Source organism: Rhea americana, unplaced genomic scaffold, assembly GCF_003343005.1.
Source record: "Rhea americana isolate MKP2758 unplaced genomic scaffold, rheAme1 scaffold_109, whole genome shotgun sequence".
NCBI lineage: Eukaryota > Metazoa > Chordata > Aves > Rheiformes > Rheidae > Rhea > Rhea americana.
Window position 1 is genome coordinate 716666 of NW_028185139.1, and position 27536 is coordinate 744201.

A 27536-nucleotide genomic window follows, 5' to 3' on the forward strand; every position below is an offset into this window, starting at 1 on the left:
CCAGCCCGCCCTGTCTGTCCGCCCCAGGAGGTGACACCCCGGCGTGTGGGTCCCGGCCCTGGCACCCTGCGTGGGGGCTAGCCGACACGCCTCTCCGGCGGCCTGACGGCGCAAGCAGCGAGCGCTGCTGGCCTCACGGCAAATCGCACCCGCCWCGCAGGTTAAAAGCACAGCGCGGACCCTAACAAAACAAGCAGCAGCGCGGGAAGCAGGGGCGAGGGATTTTCCACAGCCCAGCTGCCGAGGTGGGCCAGGTCTGGCTCCTCAACAGTATGCCCCACCAGCACTTTTCAGTAGAAGCAGCACACGGTTTCTCAGTGTAAACAGGCCGGTCAGAGCTAACCTAGCAAGGATCTGCCTGGAAAATGTCATCTCYGTTCTGCAAAATCACAGCTGAGCACACGGCATCAGGAGGGGACTGCTGGAGTCACGGCTAACTCAGAAACAAACTCCATGCTTAGGGGGTAATAAAGAAAACCTGAGGTCTGGGAAGTAAGAGGGCTCTCATTCACCATAACAGTACTGTCAAACTGTTTCCAGTTTGAAACACAGTTATTAGAAAAGTGACTGCAAATTCAAAACTCATCTCCAACAGATCCCATTCACTTATATCAGCTGCCATGCTGTTTCACAAGAAAATTCACTCCTACTTTATTTTCTGTTAATGTCAGAAACAAAATGCCCTATGGGAAAGCAACTTGTACTTTGATTTAACCAGTCACTTGCAATTTTGTTAACCGCATTTCAACTACAGAGTCAAATTCTGTACTCACACAGACTGGGGCCACCATCTTGTCTATGTTGTTCAGGCCTAAGTAGGAGCTGTATTTGATTTGCAAAATCTTTATTATAGGTGATGATGCAACACAGTTCTGTGCAGAGACATCCAAGGTAACTTAAGTGTTAGAAGTAGTTTGGCCATGCAAGCAGAGCAAGTCACTTCAAACCTGCTGAGGAAAAGACAGTATTACATTGGTATAATAATAAAAAAAAATAGTTATACTGCTTTGGTACTCAAATAAACAATAGGCCACAAATAACCACTACTGGTGAGYGCAGACATACCCTCCGACCTTAGGGTGAGTGTAAAGAGGTGACAGGCAGGGAAAAAAGATACAAACTAAAAACAAATTTTAGTTATATTTACAGAAGAATTAGAGGATTAATTGATCTATTGGTACTATTTTATGAGAGAACTCTTTAGTGGACAGCCAGAGAGAGAACTCAAAGGTGTGTAATATTATAAAATAGAATATTTGCAAATGTCCTGCAAACTCTGAAAAACAGGCACCAAAACCAACATTCATTCCTAATGTAACACACAGATGTTAATGAGCAGTGGTAAAAGCTAAAAGCCAGTAACATTAGTCACCAGCTGCAAGAAACTACCCAATTTACAGATGATTACTATAAGCTTTAATTCTAAAAGAAACTGCTCAATTTAAAATGATTACTATAGCCTTTAATTCTAAAAACACTGAAATGTGAAAGGGAAGCAACTACGCTGCCATACGCAGTTCTGATTACTCCGCAAGTCCCCTTCTAGTCCGGACCTGGCCCTACCACCCTCACGAGCCGCCGCGCCCGCTGCCTTCACGGAGGCGCCTGCTGGCAGGGCGGCCGGCGAGGCTGACCCCTCCTCGCAGGGCTGTGCAGCGGGCAGCGCTGTGCAGCGGGCAGCGGCGACGCCGCCCTGCGCCCGCCGCTGCAGCGCAGCGTTAACGCGCGTTAGCGACGCTACGAGCGGCGCGCGGCCGCCGCACGAGCCGCTGGCGCGCGGCCCGCGGCCGCCGGCCCCGCCCCGAGCCGCGCCATTGGCGGCCGTGCCGCGGAATTCCGTGACGTCACGGGGGAGGCCGCGCCGCGCGGGGCGCCTCCGCCCTCTCCCGCGCCCAAAACAAACACCTCTGTGGAGAAAGCGGGCGGCAGGATCTCCTGCAAGCCGAGCGGAGCAAGGCGGAAAGAGCAGATCAAGCGAGTCTTTCTTTCCTCAAGGACGCAACAGCTGCTCCCTCCTGGGCTGCTAAGAGCTCCTGCTGAATTAAAACCTTTTAAAAAATAGTGCAGCCAGGACTAAAGTGTCCTAACGGTTAATCACGTGCACTGAAGCCAGTGAAAATCCCACTTAAGTAGTCAAAAGGAAAAACTATTCTAAAATTTCCATCAACTTTTGCCTTCTCATTTCATCTTTTCTGATTAATGCCATTAAAAAGCAGGTTTTTCAGGGCTACGGAGACAGGAACACTCCGACACTTGGTCAGCCCCTTAAACTTTATCATGTTGGACCATGAACTTCTATTTTTGTGCCAATGTGACACGGCAAAAACAGATGACCCAACACCACRATGACTCCAAACACTTCACTTGCAGGGACCAGTGATAGGCATGTGCTCCTCCCTTCTGAAGGCCTTTATCCACAGAAACCACAGRGTCTGTTGAGAGACCACAAAGAAGTCTAACCCAATGAGATTCCATGGCTTTCACTGATAGTAACACACCAAGGACAACTACAGCATCTCATCCTCAACTAACGTAACCACTGCCACTGCTAGCACGTCCAGATTGCTTCAAGAAATTAGATGAGGATGGGAAATAGCTGGTTCAGATTGGAGCCAAAGAAGACTAAAGTGATACTGGATAGAAAACAGGAAGTGTCAAATCAAGAGTGGTCTGATGCTTTTGCACCTTCCACAGAAACTGCAMAGCCCCCATCCAGCAAAGAAGGGCACCCTTTCAGAGCCCATATTAATTTTGGCTGTCCAAGCAGCACAAATTTTCCAGAATACATCTTTCACTATTAACTTGTTGAGAAACCTTCTCATCTTGCTGAGGAGCCTTTGGACATGGTAAGACATGTATTTGTCACATGAAGCTGGAACAATTGTAACTCATTGTAGCAAGCTGAAAAGATTCTTTCCCAACTGCATCTGAAAGCCACACAATACTTTCAGCAATACTAGCAATACTTTCAGCAAAAGCTTCAAGCTCAAGTCCTTCAAATAGCTCCAAGTCAGCTTCGAACTCCAATATAAGGTTTTGGCTCCCATTGGCAAAGCAGCTTACAGATCAACGCCAGCAACAGCAAAGACTGTGAGGATCTACAAACACCTGCAGCAGCTGCTTTCCTTTGCAACAGCACAGATTACAACCCCCAAAACAAAACACGGCAGAGTGGAAGAGGAAGTGTGCCTTGAAGTTATCTGGCTGAAGGAGAACAACTGAATCCAGAGTATGATCGTTAACGAGTAACACTGCAGATATCTTTCAGAAACAYGTGAAAAATATTTCCCACCACAAGAGGCATTCACAATTTGGTATATCACCAAACAACTTATTCTCTGACTAAAGAAAAAAATTTTCTTCCCTGTTCCCTCCTTCCCAATAGTACAAACTAAAAATCTAACCCACTTAGTCTAGTTGCAACTCAAAAAAGAGAGAAAATTCCCCTCCCATTACCCAGCGGAAGTCAGGGTTGCTATTAATTTTATGCCAAAGACCAGCCCAACTCCGATTTCCACACATCTCCCACACGCAATTCTCCCTTCCCATTCTCCTTCATATCCATCTCTTTCCTCTTGCTCTTCAAACCTCTCACACTTTGTACCCGCATTGTGCATCCTTACTCCTATTCCCTGTCTCAGCTCTTAGCTTGCTGGCCATCTTATGATTTCATATTCCCTAAATACCTTCCTTAATTTAACGTATTTGCTTGGTTTCATTTTTTTTTCTCACCTTGTCTCTATCCATTCCTTCTATCCTACTGATCTTCATGCCACATCATTCCCATCTTCGCCTAGTTTTTCATTCAGTGCCTGTCTCTCCCCATACCTGCTGTGTTTCCTGTTTCCTTTCGCAGCTCCCAAATTTGATAGCTATTYCTGGCCAATTCTAATCTCCATCTTTAAACTCCAGTCTCCTGTTCCTTCATCTCTGCTCCAGTCCTGGCTTGCCTCCAATCCAGTTTCTGGCTGTGGCAGCTACACAACTCTGACTTGTCCTAGAAGTCTAAGTAAAATATATGTACAAAACCCTAGAAAGCTTTTTGAATTGTATCTTCCTCCTACCACATATTTTGGCACAATGAAAACATTTGTAAACTTAACTTTGTATTAACAGCACATTTTGATAGATGGTTAAATTATTTTCCTAAATAATCATCTATATAAAAGATATAAATACACTATGTCCAGTGTTTTTACTAGGAGGTTACTTAGCGTAGAAATCATCAGCACTTATGAAAGAAAGCAAAAATTTAAAATTTCAAAATAATTAACAATAATTTTGTCTCTGTGTAAACAGATTTCTTTTATTACTTATGTTTTGAAATTTTAAAACTACAGGTGATATAGCACTGTAATAACAGCAATAATGCGAAGTTCTTTGGTAAATTGGATTGCCTATCACACTAGACAGTGCACATATCTCTAATTTGTACTACTTCTACTCTCCGTCAATACAGATATAAAAAATACACAGGCCAAAGATATCAGGTGTATAGTATACTTATCTAATTTGCACCTACTGGAAATACAGATAAGAAGTTGCATAACAGTAGAATACACTGCCTTTTTTCTCTATTTTTTCTATTTTCATGGGGTCTTTGAATCACATATTTTAGAGAACAGTGAAAGGCAAAGTCCTTCACATTAACATTAGACATTTCAGCCCTGCTGTTTAAAGAACACACCTACACTTTTAAGTACCTACTTGAACTCCACTGACTTTAATGGAAGATAAATGCACTTAAATTTACACACGTTAAAAGTGTCTTTCTGAAGACCGAACATTGAGGGAAGTCCTGCTATATAAATAATAACAAATGAATGTATGTACCATATTAAGATTTCCTTGGACTTGGTTTCTTTAGGAAAGCTTAAAAGAGACAGCTACTTTAAAATGCAGAATGTTCAGTCTTATGATTTCTTTTCACGTTATAAATGTGCAGAAGAAACGTGCATCTCTATTTTTGGAGATGAACTGTATTTGTCTAATGTTTTACAATCCAAAATTGCAAGTCAGATTTTTTTCAACTTTTTTTTTTTATCCTATTTCATTGAGATTGAGGGTAAAATGTTTCTTCCAAAAGGAATTTTGAGGACAAAGTCCTAAGAGAGCTGAGATATCACAGAAAATAAGATTTAGGACTCCTGGATTTCATTTCTCTTTCTGGATTATCACTAATTTTTAGGAGGTTTGATGAGTATGACTCAGCCTCCACCCTTGGGGTCCATCTCTTGCAAAGACTTACCAAGTGCTTTGTTTCATTGAGTATAGGCCTACTTCTATATACAGATTCCCGCCTCTAATTTCCTCATCCAGGATTCGCTTATTATAATCTCATTTGTATTGCCTATTATTAACATACATGTGCTGCTGCAAATCAGCTCTCATCCTTCTAATGAGGTCCTACAGAACATGAAAGAGTAAATAACATTACACAAAACAGCATTAATTCTTTCTTTTCTGTGGTCTARTGAGTTTCCTATGGAGGAAAAAGCATCACAGAAAAACACTGTAAGACCACCTAATAGCAATATCTCTAAAATACATTCCTATTCCTATCTTGTTTACCWATTTATTTGTAATATCCTTTTAAATATGCTTAATATTTTAATACCTTAAAAATCAAGTCCATTCCCTTTTAAAGACCAGAGGTTAAAAATGATCTTTAATTGCCTGATATATAGGTAACAACAGAGTTCCAGGTATATAAGATGAATAGTAACTATAACTGTCTCCATTTTTACTCACCAGCTTTGAAGGGCTTGTACACAACGGTTCATTATCTTGAGGTGGAAGAAGGATTTGGACCAAGAAGCAGCTGTAAACACCAAAGCAGTAGTATTCCTATTACATTCACACTAYAAAAATCTTAAGCAGAAACCTGATTAACTTTTTAAAGAACTGTACTTCATTTTATATATTGTTTTCATTTTGTATCACTCACATGCTTACTCTTGCATAATTATATTCTCACTTGTTTCAATGTATGGTAAGATAAAGAACAATAATACAAATAAAAATAGCACTAATATTTATATAGCCTTGTGAAAAGAACTTCTSCTTCTTCCCGACTTCTCTAGCTTAAATCTTTTCTTCTTCCTTCTCTCAGCACTGCATATGCTATTTTTCTTAATCATATAGTATCAGTTCACAATGCACTAAAGGGTTAACTGAAATAGAACTGGAGTCCTAGGAAGGGATACAGAACAGTGCACAACAGATAACTGTGAAGTTATTGTACAGTCTGGCCAAAGACTAGAAATTATGTGATATAGCAAAGAGTATCTGTGATTTTTAGACACAATATGATCAAATACTTAGGAAACTAACTGGAGTTAACACTGACTTCCACTGGCCCAAACAGCCACTTAATCTTTAACTCATTTTACCTATCATAATGTATTTTGGAGATATGCTGTTAACTTTATTTACAGAAATACATCTAGGACTCTGCGTGAAAGGACTGATGGACAAGTAAAAAGGGGGCTATTCTCTGTAAGACTTGTAAATTTGCCCTCCYTCTTGAGTTAGTTTGCACTGTTAAACACATTTAAAGTGGGCTTTTGCAAGGTTTTCTGCAATATAGGGAAGAGCAATTATTCTGGCAAACATTGCTTCCTAAAGTTACAGCACCACAAAATTATTAAACTCATCTTAGCTCTCCTGGTCCTTCCACATGACTAAGTTATCATAACAACCTTTTCTATCTTTCTGAAACACTGTATTGTCCTGTGGAAGGACCTAGCCCATGGGCGTCATCCTAATAGAGACTACTGCAAATTCTTTTATTTCCTCGTACCTCTGTGGTGATAGATTCACTAAAGCTGCCAAGCAGAAACAACCAGGACAAACTCTAATTGGTTCTCAAACATGATCTCTACCACTACAATGATTTATTCTGAGCTCAAGTTCTAGCAGAATTTCAGCAAGCTGATTTGCCCCAAGATTCATACGCACCGGCAAATAAACCCCTGTAGGCTTGCATTAGGGAAGAAGAAAAAAGGGCTCACTGTTTTCTACCCGTTAGGCTCGTATCGGCCTCATTTCGCAGAGCTGTTCTTGTAAAGGATGTCTTCTTTTGCACTGATGCTGTACCTAGCCCATGTTGACACTGCCTTGAAAGGCTCTTTCTAAGAGCCACTGTATTTGAGAGAACTAAGAGAGTCGCATTATTTATTTCATTTCTTTGCTCAGTGGGATTATCTCGTGAGATATGAATCTTTTCTTCATGAAGGCCCTGGGGATAGCAGTCACGGAGTGAAACTCAGCCATATTGTAGTACAGTGCAAACAGCAGAGACCACAAAGCTCAGGCTCAAACAACAAACATCAGACCACAATAATCAGGTATGATCTCCAACATCATAATTTATTTGGAACAGCAATATTCTGTAGACTTGTTATTTTCAAAATAGGTCTGCTTCTTCACTGCAAATGCACAAGAGTGAGATTGTCTTGAAACAGCATCRATGCTTCACAAGCCTAATTTCTGAAAGTCAGCTAAGGTAGGTTCTCAGAARCAAAATCATATTATTCTGAAGTCTGACCCTAATACAGTTGTGAGGTGTTCTGCCAGATCCAATCTCTCTTTTAAAAAGTACAAAGTACTCCCAAATCTCTGAATCTACTTTCAGGAAAAGTAGTCTCCAAAGAGACAGTAGAAAAGGGAAAGAGAAGATGGAGTTGTAGACAGTATATTTTAAAAGGAGAGCAAAGAATGCTTAATTARGTTATTTTCAGTCTGATGAGACTATGGATTTTTTTTTTTTTAATAGAAGTAAAAGCTTCCTATTTTCCTAACATTCTTTGTAAATCACACGCATTGTAGATTGCACACTACTRTGCCACATTTTTGGTTCATTTTTCTTCATTCCTCCTCCTCTTCTCAAATACCTATCTCAYGAGGCTTCTCAATATCAACCTTCATATTAGTGCTGCTCATGCTCTCCTACATGGACATACATACACATACAATCAGAACTTACTAAGGCTTAGAGACTTATCTCATATTATTCAATTTCAAGCCTTCTGAGGCATAACTAACTTGCCCTGATCACACATTGCTGAGTATCCACATCCCCAGCTGAAAATACAAGAACTTGCAGGTATTCTGAAAATTACGCCTAGCATACCTTTAATTGCATACCCAAATTCAGGTACCGCAAATTAGAGGCTGCTTTAAAAAAACGCCTTTAAAATGCCCAAATACCATTTTTCATGTCACGAAGAAGTCAGCGTTAGAAGTAGAATTAGCCGTTCCTGGCTCTTAGACAGGCTCTGACCACACATCTCTTCTGATGGAGATGTGAGACGGAAAAAAGGGTGCAAAGGAATGATGTGGCAATATGTAGTTCTTTTTGATCGAACTGTACCTGCCAAGCTTTGCTCTCTTTGGGGGTACAGCAAAGCTACTTTAAAGGGTACAGCTGCTTTAAAGCAGTCCAGTGTTCTTTTGTGCACAAACACAATTTGTCAGGCATGTGATTTCCTACATGACTTGGTGCATCTTAGCCAGTTGCTGACAACACTCCCTCTTAAGTTTTGCCATGGGTTTGGGGAGTTTTCTTAAAAGCCCCAAATCCCTGCAAACAGGCGGTAACACCAGAATTTCCTCTTTTATTTTTGAATTCAAAGGAAAATGTCAGGTAGTTGTGCTTGCAGAGACAAATTTGATCCCCTAATAGCTCGAAACAACAAGCAGCAGAAGGTAAATGAGAATGCAAATATTTACCATGTGTTGACATTGCACGATTTTGGCAAATCTTACGTTCTGTGGGGACTGGTTCCAATTTTGGCACATTAAGTCCTGGCAATATTAAACACATACGAGCAATTTGTTAAAATACATGCCACAATCTAGGCAACTAGAGTGGAGAACATCAACTGGATTTACCGTGGACTGCACCTGCTGYACATGGAGCAGAGGTCTGAAGACAGAGGCAGAGAAGAAGCACCATTAGAAATCTTAGTAACAAAAGACTACAAGGAGAGGTTGCCTGMTTATTTCCTTGAGCTAGGTGGTTCTCAAGCACAGTTCCCATGCTGGCACTGTCCCCCACATCCAACAGAGGGGCTGTGCTTACTTGTGATAAATCCTCACTGCAAGAAGGGGGTAATTCAGCAGATGCTACTGACTTTGACATTACATACACTGTTGTATCTTTAAGTTACACCCTTCAGCCTAGCCCTCACCCACAATGGACAGCTAGCATTCCTGGGAGCCACTGTCACTTCCCCCTGCAAACACCACACAGCACCCTGCTCCCGCGGTTCGCTGAAGTAGGAGCTAGCTGCTTGGCAATGCTGGATTTTGGTAAATGGCTCACAGGACCAGGAAGGTCAGCCACCCCTCATCCGCAATATTTAGGATTCTTGGCTATGAGACGCACAAGATCACTTGTAAAGTCTTTACAGACAAAAGAGGTGCCTGTACAGCTGTGCAGTGAACAGACTTCTGTTGCAATGCCCACTTCTGCAGACCTGACGCATGGGTCCAAGGGCATGAAGGCTTCTCCTGAAAAACTGTTCCTGTAACTTCTTCCTACACAAGAACATCAACAGGGAAAAAATGACCAGTATCAACAAGATTTTTCATTAGTGACTTTTACATACTAGCAAAATGTCTTCATAGCCTTGCTTTGTGAACCTAGCAGTTCTAACATATTCTGATACCAACATCACTTCTAGGCCACAGCCCAAGTCAGACAGGAGCAGGAAGGAACAGAAGTGCAGCTGTATTACTGCCATGTTGCTAATACTCAAATATAACCATGTGAGGACATGATTTTTCCAGGCCTSAAATATATATGACTTAAGAAAGACCCTCAAGGGGCATGATGCTATATTACAAATTCTTCATAGATGACACATTATTACCTCTCTTTTGGAAAGGATTAGAAGAAACACTAGAGTCCAGAACACACCAGTGACATTCCTTAAACACCACACTAACAATTTAAGTTCAAATGCATAGTGCAAAAAGATGTTTTATAAACAAAAAGGCAAACTATACCAGAATAAAGCCAACAAGAAGYTCCTCATGCCTATAATATCATCAGGTCAGTCTTCTCCACATTTCAGTTTAACATGCARAAACAAACAAGGAAAAACAAGCATTTTCCTCCAAAATTTTTTGTTTCATTAAGAAACAAAAAAAATGCATCCATTGTTATTCATTTGCACCTCCCTTTTAAGMTAGAAGAATACTATCTAAACAAGGAAATCAATGTTACTGTTTCAAGAATGTTGTCTAAAYATAAATGGAGCTTAGGATGATCCAGTTGAAAGGAAGCCATACTAAATTCAGCATTCAAAGAATGAGACCTCTCTATTCTATAGACTGGATCCTTAACTTCGATTTTTCTTCCTTAAGTCAATGGAGCTTTGACAATRTAGGGCAGCTGAGGATCTAACTCATAACATTTTATCAAGGGCTGGACCAATCAGTGATATGGTCTGCTTTAAACAGGATTTACAAACACCTAGAATGTGCCATGATGCTCTGACTAGTAACACTCAAATAAGGGTGTACCTGCCAGAGGAACTCTGCTTTAAACTTGTCTTTTCAGGCCTGCCTTCTGTGCTCTCCCTTCCTTTTGTTGCTGTTCTTTTCTGCCTTAGTTTCCTTGTAGTATCTCCCCAGGTAAACCAAAAGCAGGCAGATATGGGTGGGGCACTGTAATTTGGGAGCTCCTCCCAACTACTGGAAAAGCAACTTCAGCAACTTCAGTTTTAGTAAGGAACATTTCCAAATCAACTTTCATCTCAGCTGAAAAACAGTGAGGATATCTGATCTTTTTTCTTTCCTTTGGCTGATACCTCAAGAACAGTATAATCTGTTTCACTCCRGGAGCTTCCAATTATTGCAAACTGTGTCATGACTGGATAAAAATCTCACACTGCAAGGGCATGCAATGTTCATTTTCTCCTATTTCTTAAAAATTTTAAGGCATTATCAGAGAAATAATAGAAATACATTGTACATGGTATACATCTTGTACCATATGTTCACCCTTAGCTTTGGATTTTTGCAGTGTTGCCAAATGCTCAGATGCAAACTAAGAAACAAGAATGCAGTCCTTACACAGAGATTAAGTAATTCAGCACAGTGTCTCTGCAGGCTATAATTAAAAGCAGTGAGCTTCATTATAAGGAGAAGAAAAGTAAAAAGGTAGAGACTTTTGATATCATTTTTATATAAAACATACTGTATACTACAACTAATCCGTTCACTTCTCTCCAGTTGTACTCAGTTTAAATTAATTAGAAGAAACCAAATCTAAGCACTAAGAAAACTAGCATACAAGAGGAAACATAAAGAAGTTCTAGAATCTGACTGGCAGAGAAGTATTAACTTTTGGAATATTACTTAGGTGTCTAATTAACCAATCCATCTCAAAATAATGCTGCCAAATTTAGTTATTATTAACAATACTAGCAATGCTGATGGTGATGATATCTATGGCCAAACCAAAGGCACCTCAGTTGCTCAGGTTCAATACATACATATAGAGAGCAGTAGATGTTCCTTCCATGAAAGAGCTTAAAATTTACACATCCTTTGATAGGATGGAGACGAAGACATCACACACAAAAAGACAGAATACGAGAGTAGAACAAAGTTTTACAGTTATTTTAAAACCTAGATCATGTGAAAATACCTGCATTATTACCTACTGTAGTCTATAAGAACAATAATCTATAGTTGTTCACCACAGATTTGTTAAAAGACGGATATCTAGGCATTCACTGTGAAGTACTGAGTAGATTAACAGTAGTTACTGCATTAATACAAAGGTAATGTAATATTTGTGTCTCCCCACCAAGTGTTCCTAACCCAGTATCAGGTATAATAACACATTGTCTGTACCCATTGGGCTGATGACATAGGAACTGCAGCAGATGATCACTGGCAGGAAGCTGCACTTGCAAATATCAACTTAGATTCATTACAGTTAATTACATTTTTGTCAAATAGTATGATGTCATATTATCTGAAGAGAAAAATGTTTCCTCAGGTCATACAGCATCTTAGTTATTGTCCTCAGCGCACACATACAAAAGTTTCTTTTCATGCTATCCTGATGTTCCATGCAGTAATATGAAAGTGTGTAACAGATATAAGCTTGCAAATATACCATCTACAATGGTATCTTTGGGGTACTACTAAAATGTAGAAGAAAATATATTAGGATATTCAGCTGAGCCAGTCTCCATATATACTGTCGTACTTGGCTGACTGTCTAGCAGATAGAAAATTCCTTCTTAAAAGGTAAGTTTTCAAATTCTTGAAATTACTTCAGCTGGCAAAATTTACCTTTGTTAACACCTCTGCACATTTAGAATATTGTAAAAAGAACACACATCTATTTCCTATTTTAAATGATATCCTTTTTCCTTATTATGTCTAGGAACATTTTTAGAAGGGAGAAACAAACAGATTTTTTATCAGAGCATCTTTTAATCCATCCTTCATTAATTTGGGTACCTTGCAAACAACTTTTTTATGTTCTTCCCTCCCACAGGCATTTTCTGTGTGTAGATTACAAGTCAAAAGCTAGTGAGTGTCTTGCACTTTCTTTCTGGACAGAAGCCTTGCATAATGTGACCCTTACTAAGCATCATAAAATACTATTACTACTATTAAAATGGAAAATACTAGACAAAATAGTAAGGATGAATKAACGAATGACACAAGCATCGATCACACAGCTGATGGCTCCAGACAGATATTAACATTTCACGTTAAATGGAGTAACAAATTTTAAGCAGAAAACAGTCTTCTCTAACACATTGCATATTACAGGCCACAGACCCACATCCAATAACTTGTACATCACAAGTATGGGTATCAAAATGAAATAAGAAAATAAGATAATAAATAAGATAGTCTCATCTCTTAAGTACACATCAAGATAGAAAAAAGTTTTAAATTATAATCCTGGTCTTTCCACTGACTTGAGAAAGTAGATAAGCAGTTTGTCTGAATTTTACTATTTAAAAAGTTGGAATATTTACTTATCCCATAAGGATACTGTCAGGTTTAATTAATTATGTCTGTAAAATCTTTCCTAAATGAAAAGTGGTGAGCAGGATTTATTAATTAAGTGTAAAATACCACTGTAGAATCAGAGAGTGATCATTGTTTTATCAAGAGAATAAAATTTCCAATAAAATACATTTCAAAATGGAAATTACAGTAACAGCCTTTTTGACTTATTTAGACCTTTTTGTGGTGGGGGGAGGCAAGGGCAATAGGCTTTTGATTCGTTCTCGGAATAGAAGTACGATCAAAAACAAGAAACACAGAAACACTCGCTTAGCTCTCCCACTAGCTTTAATGTGGCCCTAGCTAAACGGCCTTGCATAAATCATGTCGGCCATATATCCAGCACTGCTTCATGACCAAGCTGACAGAGAACTACTACTCCTCTACCGTTCAGRTATCACCTGCTTGCATCCTTACTATGTGCAAGGGTCTGTGCAGGTCACCCAGATACAGCCACCCAGAGCTGGAGAGACTATCTGGTGTTAATAGACAAAAAACACTTGTATGGTGGCAATGTATAAAGGGCCTGATCTTTCTTTCATGTATTTGAAAGTTTGTATCTGTATGACTCTATTATTGTCAGATCTAATGTTCRCTGGTGTATCAGAGTTACAGCATCTATATGTAGGCAGAATTCAGAGGTCAGAGCTCTGAACGACAGTTGTAGGCAGGGTTCATTGACGAGACCTCCTCGCTGGGTACAGTGGGCCCTTTGTTTTGGTCCTCTTCTGCTTGTGATGGCAGTTGTGTTAGCTAAGGTACTCCTTGCAGGGAATTATAATTCAGTCAGAGCTCACTAGGACCTGGAATTCATCAGTCTAGACAGATATGAGTAGTTTGAAACATTCAGAAAAGAAGGGGATTAAATGATCTTTGAGGTACAGTGATTCAGCACATCTACTGGACAGTCCTGTGGCCCAATTCCTTCCTGGACAACTCCGCCTATTCTCCAGCCTGTACTGGCAAGCTCCCCACCCTCAATGCCAATAGCTGGAGTTTCAGAGAAGGAAATGAATCATGCCCTTGGAATGTAACTGAAATCCCTCAGATCTAAGAAAATATTCATGTGTATATATATAAATATACATATATATTTATGTGAATAGCTCATACATTGGCAATTACATTTAAATCTAGTACTACGTATGAACAAGAATATCCCAAATCCAGGGGAACTCAGCATAAACTGCCACTCCAAAGATAAAGCATGGGATTATAAATGAAACAAGTACTACCATGTGCCTTCAGATATARTGTAGCCTGAATTTGGGTCTGATCCAGCACAAAATAACCACAGCCCTTCCAGGCTACACAGACATCAGGTTTGAATGGTTGCACCATAGCAACATGACACTTAACTCAGAAATATCAACTTGTTACAGGAACAAAAACAGTAAGGGATTGTCTAGACTGGAATAAAGCATTTTGTAAAAATATTTTAGCTAGAACTAATATAATAAGCAAGGGTGAGTGTAGTTTGATTTGTTAGTTGGTCAGGAAAAATGTGTAGGGAGATCCCCTAAATTAATAACTAATTTGTTTACATTTGTGTGTAAAGTCCCCAGTTGGAAGTCATGTCACCTCTCCGCCTCCCTGCTTCCCAGCTTTCTCCTTTTTTAGCATATCTTACTTAGACTGTTTGGGTCAAGAGCTACATATCCGCTTGGCCTGTGTTCACACAGGCCTGCCAAGCTCTGCTTGCTGTCATGCTAGTAAAAATAGCGGGCCGGCCATAGCACAGAACTTCAGCCACAAATCCCACTTTGCTCCTTTAAAGCAGTGTCGATACTCACGGCCTGAAGTTAGTCACAGGCTGTTCTCTAGACCTATCTCCCTTCAGGGTATTTAGGGCCTGGGTGCTCCCCCATGCAGAGACCTTCCCCTCCCCATCCCAAGACCTGAGGTGTGCCCATTTCAGGGGACAGAGGTGGCAGATTATACCACCAGCGAGTCGCCCCCACCCCAGGCCCTGGGTGCCCATCTGCCACAGAAGGGCCTGGCCAAACCCAATCGAGTGGAGTCGCCCCCCCCCCAGCTGGCCCCACCTCATCCACCCCTGCTGCTGGGGCTGCCTGCCTGGGGGGCTCAACTGCCCCATGTGCCCACACAGCAGAAATGCTTCACCCTTCCTCTTGCATGGGACCCATGTGTAGGGGACAGGTATGARCACAGTAAAGCAATGTGCTTTACCCATGAGCTGCTGTTGTCACCCAACAGTGAATATCCCTTTAGTTTTGCTCATTAACAGAAAGTCATTAACAGGTAATCCCATTATCTGGAAATTATCTGAAGGGTATATTACACTGAAAATTTTCCCTTAGCTGACTCTGTCTAGTTATAGGTTGTGTTCAGCTCGTAACTTCAGTGTCAGTGTTAGCAAAAAGCAAGTATAAAGGGCTCAAATCACAAATACACATCTGATTTTTCAAACTTGGATTTAGGCTTTACTGTGACTTCCTTGAGCAATCATAATCCCAATTATGTATAGGCCATCTTTTATTTGTAAATATTTTACCCACAATCCAATTTCAGTCATTTTGGTCTCAGGCCAAATTTATGCATGTTTTTATCTAAAGAAAAGCTCTAGCTCTTCAGGGTGCATTCACGTTTGCAAAGGTGCTGTCCTCTACCAGAATGTGTGAGGCTCTGCTTTACAAAATGCATAATGACTTTTAAAAGGAAAGAGTGAGATTAACTCTGTCCTAATGGTGACGACAGTAGGGAGGTTGCCATGCCAAACCATCTGTTCACCAGTGCTTGGAACAGTCCCAACACGAGCGAGTTGGTAGCACCCTACCTCCAAGCATCCTCTAGTTAGATGGTCACTGAAGATGTGAAGAAGACTGGAAACCCCAGAAGAATGCAGTCGTTACACTGTCTGGATCACCATCATACCCTTGTTTGGGTCCTTCCCTGCAGCGCAAGAGGTGTACCCTTCCTTGTAACTATTCCTTGAATCTCCCACTTACAGCTAATTACTATGTCATGAAGAGCTGAGTGTGGCCTTCTGCTCCAGCCCATCTTTTATCCCAAATTTAAAAATATTCTGTGTAACTATGCTCCTGAATCAAGCTGCCTCCCCCCAGGCTATGCTAAGTGCATGCAGGATTAAGCCGGACAGGAAGTCAGAGGCACAGGCTCCCTTGTTCTGGAAGTTTTTATATGAAACTTGCACCATAGCTRGCTGGGCAATTAACAGCTGCATGTTTCCCTTACATTTCCCTCACTTACCACATCACCAGTACCAGGATACCATGTTTCATCCATCTCATGGCAGATGCGGATTCCTGAATTTTAGCTAGACCCCAGTGGACATCTTCACAACCAAGACCTAACAGTAGAAAAACCTGAACGCTCAGTATGACCTTACCTGTGTAAAAATGACTACTGAGCCCCTAAACGGACTGAAACGTCAGAAGCTTAAAACAGAAGAAACGCAGATCGCCTTGCGTCAGCTTTGAGCTTCCAGTGCTTCAAAACGGGAAGCCCAAACCCTAGGCCGCCGCTCTGAAGCGCTACTAACGCAAGGCTCAGCAGGGGCCGAGGGAACCGAGAGCGGCCGGCGGCAGAGCCCCTACGGGGAGCCCCGGGAGCCCGCGCGCCGCCATCGCCACCACAGCCGCCGCCACAGCCGCCCCGGCGCCGCGCGCCGCCCGTTACCGGCCGCCCGTTACCGGCCCCACAGCCCGCCCCTCCCCCCGCCCTTCCGCGTCACCTCACCGCGCGGCCGTTGGCGACGTCACGAGCGGACGCGCCGCGGCCGTTGGCGGCTGGCGGGGTTATGGCGCTGCTGGTGCGGGACCCGCTGGCGCCGCGCGCGCGGCCGCTGCCGCTGCCCTTCGGCGGCGGCTCCGTGCGCAGCCTCCTCCGCGCCCGCGCTCGGGCCCTGGTGAGTTGGCGGCGGCGCGGCGGGGGGGACACGGGACGTTGAGCCGGTGGCGGCGGCTGCTTGCCCCCGCCTCGGCGGAGCGCCGCGGCTCCTCAGGCCGGCGGCGGCGGTGAGGGGCGGGGGGCCGCTGCCGCGGGGCTGACAGCTTGCTGCGGCTTCCTGTGCGCTCTCCGTCCTCCCCGCGGCTCGGGAGGCCCGAGTCGCTGGTGTCTCTGCGGCGCTAGGTAGAGCAACTGGCTGCCGCCTGTGGCAAGCTGCGGCGTGCTRCTTTTCCTTGCTTTAATGCAGCAGAGCGGGAGATTTTCACAGCGGGTGGAGGGAGTACTGTAGTAGTGAAAAATACCAGCCTAAACGCCTTTCAGTCCGTTTTCTTTCTTTTTTTCTTTCTTTTTTTTTTTTTTTTTAACGATGTGTTTAGCGTGGTTTACATTAAATATTCAGTGTAAACTTGCATCAGGAAACTGTGTTATCTGGAAATTTGAAAGTTCATTTAAAATGTATTTAAGCTCTTTGGTAAACAGGAATTAAAACACAATGGCATAAAGAATGTTTATGCTTTAAGATCTTTTCGGTTTTGTTTCTCTTTTGTTCCTTTAGAAGGAAAAACAAAATCTCTGATTATTTTGTCAGCATATTTCATTTTCAGTCAATTATATGACTAGATTTTATTGTTTTTAGAATATTCCTGAAGAAAGTTTGTATGTGAAATGTAATGGGCGACTGGTTAATGGTGAAGATGCACTGCAGAATGGAGCTGTTTATAGCCTGGAACCAAGACTTTGTGGTGGAAAAGGAGGTTTGTTGCTTTACTGCTTCCTATTGATCGAAGTCCTGGTTTAAAGAAAGTATACTTTAAGCTATATGGGTGGTAGCAGTATCAGTATGTTAGCAGGTCTCATGTAAATGTGCATGACTGGAATAAAAGTTTGTAAGTTAAAAACCACAGTCTACCTGTAAAGCTGAGACTTCAGCAAGGAGTCTGCAGTTCAGCTAACAGCTATTGCTCACACAACTCTTCTTCACATCCCTGCTCAGCTTAGCTTTGCTAGTAGAGGTCTCTAATGTGTACCAAAGTGACTTCAGAGTACCCATTCCATGTATAAAAGCATCTGATCCCTTAAGTTCCTAAATTTCATTCTAGTCACAAATATTCCAGGTACAAATAGCCTGTGATTTGGATAAGTTATATGACCTAATTTATTTTGTCATGAAAACCTCTTATTTGAAAAACTATTTAAATGTCAGGAAGTCAGTATTCTAAGAACTAAAGATGTATCAAAAATGGACCCCTTGTATTGTCACAATATTTTAGCTGTGTTACAGAAGCTGTATATTGGTACCAAAGTGTGCAGCCACCAGCAGTATAGACATTCTGTAAAATGGAACATGATGGGTGAAGCAGGTTTAGCAGAGTAGTTGCATGTAATTGGCATCAATGAATCTTTGCTTTTTAAATCCAGTTCTCGGAATTTTCCAGCTATTGAGCTAAAATGCTGAATAATCATACAGCTTTGCTTTGAAATTCAGCTCAGTTTGCTTTGCCTTTTTCGTAGTTTTAGATAGAATTAAAAATAAATATTGTTGCTATGGTTTTTGAATTTAAATGCCCTAAAAGCAGAGCATCTGGTATGCTTCTTCTCACATTATGTCAGCTTCAGTTATCCTGGAGTGACCCAAGATTCAGTGATACTGACATGCCATTGGAGTTGGTTAAAAGTGGCACTTTAATGATACTATCTGTTTTCTTAAATTTTCTTATTGTTTTGATTTTTTAACTTTAAAGCCTGATAAAACCAGGGAAATGAAAACAAGTCAGAAATACAGAAACTGACTTCATGATCTCAAAGGATTATACATCATGCAGGCTTACAAGAGAACTGAGCATTTTGTGATCAGGCTTAATTCAGCACCCGTGACTGAAAGCATTGCTGATTTTTTGGGGAGCATTCTTGGTTAGCTGTAGCAGCTAGGTCCTCTTATTCTACAGAATGTAATTTTCAATGGCATGTTCAATGAGCTACAGAAATTTTGCTTGCCTGTGGCAATGATTGGTTTTATTAGCTGACCAAGGTTCTTTTTCTGCTTTATGATACAATAGACTGGATTGGTAAATATTTGTAATACTCCATAAAGCTACTTTGGGGGCTCTTTAAGCCAATAGTACAGATCTGTTCAGCTTCTAGTTAAATAACAGTATGTGGCATTTTCATATTGCTTTAAGGGTTATGTCAGTATTAATCCACGTGGTGTCTCTTTGAGGTAGTTAAGCAAGTGTCTTTAAWTTAGAGAGTATGCAGTGGGATTGAGTGACAGAAATTGAGTCTTGCTTCTGAGTAACTACATGCTGAGGAGTGTATGCAGATCTAGTTTTGGAGCCTCTCCAGAATAATGTTGTACATCGTGAGCATCTTGATGAAGCAACTAAGACTATGTCCTGAGGGGAAAAAAAATTTTTTTGAGGTTAAAAGGGGATTTCAGTTTTAAGTTTCAAGATCAAAGGGGCCTAAGGATGAGGCATATCCTGGCTAAGTTGTGAGTGACCAAAAATGCTACCTTGAGAGGAACCAGATGGCAAATTATTGTGCTGGGGGACTCCAGGAATAGCCTCTCATGTCAGAACCTCATCACAGGTTCTGGTAACTTGATAAGCTGATATTTGACATGGTATCAAGAGTGCAAAAATGAAATGACAGGTAAATGTTGAATGCCTTTTTCCATTTGGTGTTTCAGCATTTGCCCAACAACACAGTTCTAACATGTAACTTTCAATTTACCTCTGATTTCAGTTGTGCTGTAGGAGAATGTTGGATTGACTATATTTTTCCTCTGTGATTTTTTTTTTCTTGTGTAATAATTCATTGTGACTGATTGTCAGAATCCTAAATGCTACTTCGAAAGATTATGGTGGTGTTTACCTTCTAGATTTCTCCATTTGTTTCTGTTTAGCTAATTCTTGATTACTCTCTTGTCAGGTTTTGGATCTATGCTGCGGGCACTTGGTGCTCAGATTGAAAAGACAACAAATAGAGAGGCTTGCCGAGATCTCAGTGGAAGGAGACTTCGAGATGTCAATCATGAAAAAGCGTGAGGCACTTTCTTAGAAACTGTCATAAAATAACTGACCATATGAACAAAAGAGGTCGAATAGAAAACTCTTGTAGCAATGAAATTTTATTATTCATTTCACTTTTTGGTTCATTTAGTATAATCTTAAATATGGATAGACTGAAAGTTAAGAGTTCTTCTGCTTGTTTTATTATAATTGTCCTCTATTACAACATAGATGTGATTGTATTGCAGCCTGCCTCTGGCAGAGTGCTCTGCACCTCTTAGATTTCTCATCTGAAAGTCATAAAATTCTTCTAACTAAAGCTACAAGACCATGATACTGGGAAAATGTGACCTAACTGCTGTTTTTGACTTGCAAAATAAACTTTACTCTCTGCAGTAGAATCTGTATATTCGTGAAATAAATCCTGTGGGATTTTTTTCCTTCTTCTATTACCATTCTCTTCTATCTTAGCAGGTGGTGGAAGCATTGAATAATTGCAAAGCGACAAATTAGTATTAAGTTAAATGTTGGAAACCCACTTATTTTCATGGATCTGTCTTTTTGCAGGATGGCTGAATGGGTGAAGCAGCAAGCAGAAAGGGAAGCAGAAAAAGAACAGAGGCGCTTGGAAAGGCTGCAGCGGAAACTGGCAGAGCCAAAGCACTTTTTCACAAATCCGGACTATCAGCAGCAGTGTCATGAGATGGCTGAACGGCTAGAAGATTCAGTCCTTAAAGGTAGTGAAGTTTACCTTCATTTATTTTTTCTCTCCATCAAAAAAATAAAGGAAACTAAGAAACCCTTAGTCTCATTAAAGTATGAAAGTTTAAATATATATATATATATGTGTGTGTGTGTGTGTGTGTGTATATATTTTTCTGACAGCCACAGTTTCAATTTTAAATTCCAATAAAACTTGTTGGAATGCGTTTCTTCTCTTTACTACTGCTGTTGTTAAATTGCATCAAACAGCATAACACATGGAAGTGATGCTTCGTTGTACTGTGATACAGTGTCTCACATTAAATGCAAAATTCTGTGGAAGTAGTGATGCTAGTTCAGCAATAAAATTTATGCCATCATTTTCAGGAAAAATACAACGTGTAAGATCTTACATAACAACTAGAAGTTGAATATAAATAGAAAAGGTCTTGTTTCATATACTGATCTTTGTAGTTATTTTTCTTTTAGCCCCTGATTGTTCCCTTGCTGCCAGCTTGATAATGAAACTTTAGGCTGAATGGGATGTAGGATCTGAGAGTTCAGTTTCAGCATTAAATTTTAAGATGAAATTTTAAGATTGACTCTATGCTTTAGTAAAGCAGTATAAGAAGGCTTTTGCTGCTACTGAGCTTAATTTGAACATTTGAGCTTCTATTAACATGCACTAATGGTGATTTTTTTTCTCAGTTATTGTTTTAAATTACATATGAAATTAAAAAATAAGTAGAATTTAAAACAAATATAAACCACGTGTTAACTTTGTTTTGAAGGATTGCAGGCCACTTCCAGCAAAGTAGTGTCACCGGGAACCAGCGATAGTCGGAAACGTCCAAATGAATCTGAAAATAATGGAGCAAAATCTGGAAAAAGAAAATGTTTTTGGTAAGCACTGTGACTTCATAAGGCGTTGAGCAGGAGGTAAAAGTTAGATACGTATAAGTAAGGAGTCAATATCTTTATCAGAGATGCAAACTTAAATAGCAGTAAGTAAATTAAACTGATTAAATTGGAACTAAATGGAATTGGAATTAAAATAAATGTTGCTGCTTTTGTCTGCTTCTGTCTCAGCTGGAGCAAAGAAAACAAATTTACAAAAAATGGGCACCCTGTGTCTTCTAATGTGGTTATATGCTGTTGGTTTCGGTTGTCCTTTCATTAACGGACTGATTGAATTTACAATTATTTTTTTTAAAAGTGCATATGAAATGATTTATTTTTCCTGTCCTTTTTTACCTAACGTAATGCAAAAGAAAAGTCTTAATGATTCCAGTAGTGTCTGGAGTAGCAGTAGGTATTGCACACTTCTATACTGGGAAGCTGTGGAAAAGATACCAGTTTTTTGAGGATGTTAGATCCTGTTCAATAGTAGCAGCTCTTCCATTTAGAATGTAATTTGTCCTAAATAATTGGTAGGTAGGCCAGGTCATCTCTCTGAAGCAACATTTGGAAAGAGAGAAGTGACATTTTTTTAAAAAGTGAGAATGAGTGAGTATTTGTAACGTGTTGTTTGCACCAGGCTGGGACTGGAAGGATTGGATGATCCTGACAGTTCAGAAAGTGATGATGACAGTGAAGATTCTGCTCATGCATCTGGAGGAAGTTGTCCATCAAGCAGCAGGTATAATGAAAATGCTGAAAATTCAAATGAGTGTTGCAGTAGTTCTGTGGATTCAGTAGAGCATAGTTCAGCTACCAGTGCTGCAAAACCACTGGAGCATCTGGAAGGTACTGGAAGAAATCTGCAAGGGGAGACACTCACAGAGGTGCAAACTGAAATTCCAAGTGATGAGAACAGTGAAATGGCAAAGACACTGAAGGAAGATGTCCAGGAAAAGAATGAAGTTACCAAAGCCCTGGAAGAAGGGAAGCAAGAAAACATTTCTTCTAAGGCACAGGAAACAAACCAGTTGCAGAGCACGGTAAGCATAAAGCAGTACAAAATATGCTATGCCTTTCTCTTCAATTACTTGTATTCAGTCACTTTTTCTGTCCCCACAAAAGAGGAGTGGATTTGTGTCATCTGACTTTAATGCATGAGATAGAAGTGCCTGAAGTAGTCATTGTCTTCCTAAGCAGTTAATAGAATCTCCAGAGTATGATTCAGAGCTGATAAAATCCCAGGGTTAAAAAGGGGAAATAGCTTAACTGAAGATGCATTGGCTCTACTTAAAAAAGAAAAGGTGGGGGGGAAATATACTAGTTAATGGAAACTGCAGCCGAAGAAGGCCCTCAGTTGACAGTGTCTTTGCTGCTGCTATTAATTCCTCATGGAGATAGGTGAATTACAGTGTAGTAGAATACAGTGTAGTAGCAGAGTCCTGAGTGATTCTAAGTAGCAGGGTTCAAGGGAGAACTTTATAACATGGATTAAGATTTTAGTAGTCTAGAGTTTCTGCTGAGGTGTAGTTGTTTCTGGCCATCTAGTGCTGCCTTTCCTGAGATGTTTGGTGTCCCTTCTCCCCACTTTTTTATCCTCCTTTGCATAGATAGACACACTCTGGGCCCAAAATTGTCTGTTTTGGGGGAAAGGTGTCTCCTTTTTTTTTTTTAAAAAAAAAAAAGAACTTCTGTAGTATGAAAGACTTCTTTTGGGGACTTTACCAAGCACTGTCTAACTTTACTAAACTCACTTAAAACGTAATTTGACCTTAATGTTTATCATCTGCCATATTGTTGAAATAGAAGTTGTTCCAAGTAGAAGCCTGCTAAACTAATCAAGTGATCAGTCTTAGTTCTTTGTATGTATAAAGTAATTGAATCTTGTTCATAGAGAGCCATACTTACCTGGCTCGAACTTCAGTTCTTATTTGAGCATTGAAAGTCTGAAAGCAGCAGCCCCTTCACTAAAAAAGGGGCAAGGTTAATATAAGTAAAAGACTACTACTAAGTTTGCAAAGAATGATGGAGTAGATTTAAAATGCATGATCTGTTATGTCAGTGATGAAAGTACCTCTCTGCTGTTCAAATACCATGGTTTCTGCTGCCCAGCTGGGCCCATAGCTGAGAGCTCTCAGCTATATCATGAGCAGTACTGACCACAAGGTTGTTTCTTTGGTGACTGATAGCTGGATGACTGGGATTGTTTTGTTGTTAAAGAGGCTTTGAATCTTCCAGCCAACAGAGAATGCAGCCTTTCCCACTGAACTGGTGAAAACCTAGCTAATATTTAACAGTAGAAGTTGCTAATACTTCTGCTTAATTGCCCTCTTCTGCATATTACAACTTAAATTTTGGGGATATAAAGAATCTGGGCTCATTCTCTCAATAAAACAAAGCATGTCTTTGTTTTCAGACTAGAGAGGTGTTTGGATTTTCTGCCTCTGTTCAACCTGAGCAGAAAGTCTCTATCAGTTGCCAGTGCCAGTGACTGAATTCAGATAAGTGAAAGGAAAATTTAGTATAGCTAAAAGGGGTGGGAGGGTGGAAGGGGGATCGAGGATGTAATCTGAGAAGTTAGAACTTTCCCATCTACTGTACTGTTGGAGCTAGCACATTATAAACTGGATGTTTACCATTCTCCAGTGTTTACCTTTTGCTCAGTATTTGCCAGACTGTCTATTCTTAGAACAGGAAACTCCACCAGTGCTGTGGCAGATTGCTATTGCAGGTGGAAATATTTTTTATAATAGTCCTTGATGGATTTTGTAAAAGTAGGGCTAGAATAATGAGGTAACCAGTCTTTTTTTTTTTTTTTTTTTTTTTTTTATGTTTAGCAGGACAAAGGTTCTAATTCGTTAGTGCTAATTGTTTTTGCTGAGCTTATAACTGAGTTGTCTCGTTCCCACTGCCTGTATTACTTGCTCTAAAGTCCCTTGGATAACTTAAGCATGATACTTATCATAGGAATAATATGTATCCAATGAGTGGGCCTAGATTTGTATTCTTTTTAGTGGGTGTTACTAAACTCCACTGTTCTGAAATGTCCTTGAAGGAACACAGACAAGGACTATAGAAGGTCCTGAGCAGCCTGCTCTAGTTGACTCAGCTTTGAGCAAAGACCAAGATTAGATACCATTAGAAATGATAACTGTTCATCCTCTTTCCTACTACAGCTCGAGTATATGTGATTATAGCCTGTATCTGGCTAAAAAGGGGCCAATAGCTCTATCATGCCCCTGGGAACCAAGCTTAAGCTACTGAACTGCTAGATGAGATGGTAGCTTTTCTGTTTTAATTCTGTTTTCTTGGGAGTACTGAACTTCTCTAGGTAAAAAAATTGTATTGACTATTTTGCCTTCAGAGGAAAAGGATTCAAATACTGACACTTAACATCTTTTATCTCACTCTTTTCTCATTCATGTACTGAAAGTAGAATGTGTTAATTCTGGTGGGACAATTTTGAAAATTCAGCTGTGTTCATATCATTTAAAATGACCAGGGCATCTCTCTTGGAAGCAGTGTACATTGCAGGCCTGAGGATATCTGCAGCTTGTCTAGTCTTGTTAAACTGAGCTTTTAACTATCTAGCACAGGTGCTGTGAGGAGCAGAATTGTAGCAGCACAGCTGAACACCAGGAGTCAAGCACATCTAAGCATTCACTTAGCTCTTGGGTGTCTTACCTCTGTGAAGATTTGCATGTTTTATGTTTAGGCTGCTAGCAGTGCTTGAGCTAGCTTCAATTTGCTACATGATGTGTAACACTGCCAACGATACTATAGGTACCCTTAACCAGGAGACTACCCAACATAATATATATGGTGAAATTGCTTGGCTATATCACCCAAAGTAGTTAGGACTTTGAGATGATCCTATTCAAAGGGCTACTGTAAAATGAAGAGTATTGTCTATGCTTTGTTTCCTTATCCTCTGCCCGTGTTTTCAGGAAGAAAACAAAGTAATAGTAGTTATGGGATGTTTTTCTCTTTGCAGGAGGTGGAACCGATAAATCTACTGGCATTCAACTCTGCTGCTGAAATGGAAGTGCTGGGATTAGATAAACTGAAGTTGAAACTAATGGCTTTAGGACTAAAATGTGGAGGCACTTTACAGGAAAGAGCAGCAAGACTTTTTTCAGTGAGAGGTCTATCTAGAGACCAGATTGATCCTGCCTTATTTGCAAAGCCCTCTAAAGGGAAAAAAAAGTGAAATTTAAAATTACTGTTTCTTGGGTGCTTTCAGATTTTCTTTATTCCACTGTCATTCTGTACTGCTACCTAGAATTCTTCAGCATCTCTAGATAGTTTCTGGTTTCTATTCTTAATGGATTTTGATTAATGTAAAACAGAGTAAGTTGTTAGATAATTATGTGTTCGGTATTACAGGAGTGAAGCCATTATCTTTTGATACGCTCTACAAATGGTTATAACAAGTCTTAATGTAAGAAGTAGAACAAACTCTGTAAATGGAAAATCAATGTATGACACTGTCATCACCTACTTTAAGAAAAATAGCAGTTCTTTCTTAGCTTTATATTGAATATCCTTTAATGCGTATTGCAGTTAGCACAGTTGAAACTGTCAAATGACAAACATTGAACACAAAGAAAACATCTTTATATGAACAAGGTTAGTGTAAATAAATGCACTGTTTTATGAATTTTGCAAGATGTCAGACACCAGTAGGACAATTATTAATTGGTGTATTTCTTTTATAGGAAGTTAATTAAAGGAATTTGCTTAATTTGCTCTTGAAAAGTACCTGAGGGAAGAAAGTCATGTCCTTAAGAAACTGAAAGTTAACTAAAGTTATAAGATTAGAAAAAAATAATTTCAATTAGTTACTGAAGTTAGTAAGATGTAGAATGATCATCTGAAGGGGTCAAGGGAAGTTTATTGTTTTTTTGTTTGTTTGTTTTGTTTTTTAACAATGGTAAAAGCAATGGAATAGTCTCCCAAAGACTTGAATATCTGCTCTGGTGATGCTTTGGCCTGGCACAGCATCTGTAGCCTCAGTGCCAGTGTTGTCCCATGTTGTCCCAGTGTTGTCCCAGAGTTATCCTGTAAGGTGATAAGGGCTGTGCTGGAAGGGTAGCACACTCTCATGACTCTGCATGCAGCCTCCACCTGTCTTAAGAGGCTTTTTAATAATGTTTAACTCAATATCTCAGATTTCAGATTTTACCACCATGTACTGAAGAGTGTTATGTGATCTGCTTATCTAATTTTCTTGGATAAACACTTGAAAAATTAAAAATTACTTCTGTCCTGTCCTGACATCCTACCAGCAATTTGTAGTAAAATGTGTCTTAAAAAGTAAAGCTTTTGGGATTGCAATACTGAAAGGAAATGTCTTTGCGTGTCAGGGCATCACTTCACTTGCATAGTATTTAGTGTTTCTAACAGGAATGATTTATATCTAGTATTTCAGTCGGCAGTGATTCAGTTTTGTCATCTTAGTGTAGCCTTTCTTTTCAATTAGGATTTGTTTATGCTTGGAAGTTAGTTTTGCGTTGAGGGAGCATGTTAACTTTAAAGCTCAAGGATTTGTTCTTGACAAATACTATAGGCAAGCTGTTAAAACAATTCTGTTCATGCAACTGCTCCAAAATGCTGATTAATCTGACAGTTCTGTATTTCCATCAGCAGTGTGACCTGTTCTGTGCCTTGCATGTGTGCTGAGGAAAGTGAAGGCACAAATGGCTCCTTAATAGATCCGCTGCAGAGAGATTACTGCTTCTGATCAGCAGCCTGTGTCATCCAGCCAAACTGGAACCTGCTCAGCGATGCAGCGTTCCCGATCTTCATTGTTCCTAGTTACTTCATTAGAAAACAGAGTTGGAAGATTTATTACTCTAAGCACTTACCCCTTGAAGTTTCTCAGTAACCAGTCCTGATGCCTATTTTCATCCCTGTGGAGGTTGGTTGTGGGGGCCCACAGGAGCC

The 27536-nt window shown here is 40.2% G+C and overlaps 1 protein-coding gene and 1 long non-coding RNA gene across 2 annotated transcripts; one reads left to right on the forward strand and one right to left on the reverse strand.

The window, feature by feature from the left end:
* Nucleotides 1-150: 150 nt before the first annotated feature.
* LOC146601135 (uncharacterized) lies at nucleotides 151-16727 on the reverse strand. Its single transcript, XR_014896582.1, has 3 exons — nucleotides 16421-16727; nucleotides 5752-5821; nucleotides 151-947 (listed from the first exon to the last, which is right to left on the reverse strand). It is a non-coding gene; the product is annotated as an uncharacterized LOC146601135 (long non-coding RNA).
* A 54-nt stretch (nucleotides 16728-16781) lies between these two features.
* On the forward strand, nucleotides 16782-26927 carry SDE2 (spliceosome associated SDE2). Its single transcript, XM_085311553.1, has 7 exons — nucleotides 16782-16939; nucleotides 17618-17735; nucleotides 19912-20023; nucleotides 20559-20728; nucleotides 21485-21596; nucleotides 22231-22633; nucleotides 25585-26927. Exons 1-7 carry the CDS (start codon nucleotides 16832-16834, stop codon nucleotides 25798-25800), a joined length of 1239 nt encoding a protein of 412 aa, XP_085167679.1. The 5' UTR covers nucleotides 16782-16831; the 3' UTR covers nucleotides 25801-26927.
* Nucleotides 26928-27536: the final 609 nt, after the last annotated feature.

Coding starts and splice junctions, on each gene's coding strand:
- SDE2 (XM_085311553.1), top strand. CDS start 16,832: ATGGCGCTGCTGGTGCGGGACCCGCTGGCGCCGCGCGCGCGGCCGCTG. Junction 20,729..21,484: donor AGAAGATTCAGTCCTTAAAG/GTAGTGAAGTTT, acceptor TTTGTTTTGAAG/GATTGCAGGCCACTTCCAGC. Junction 21,597..22,230: donor GGAAAAAGAAAATGTTTTTG/GTAAGCACTGTG, acceptor TGTTTGCACCAG/GCTGGGACTGGAAGGATTGG.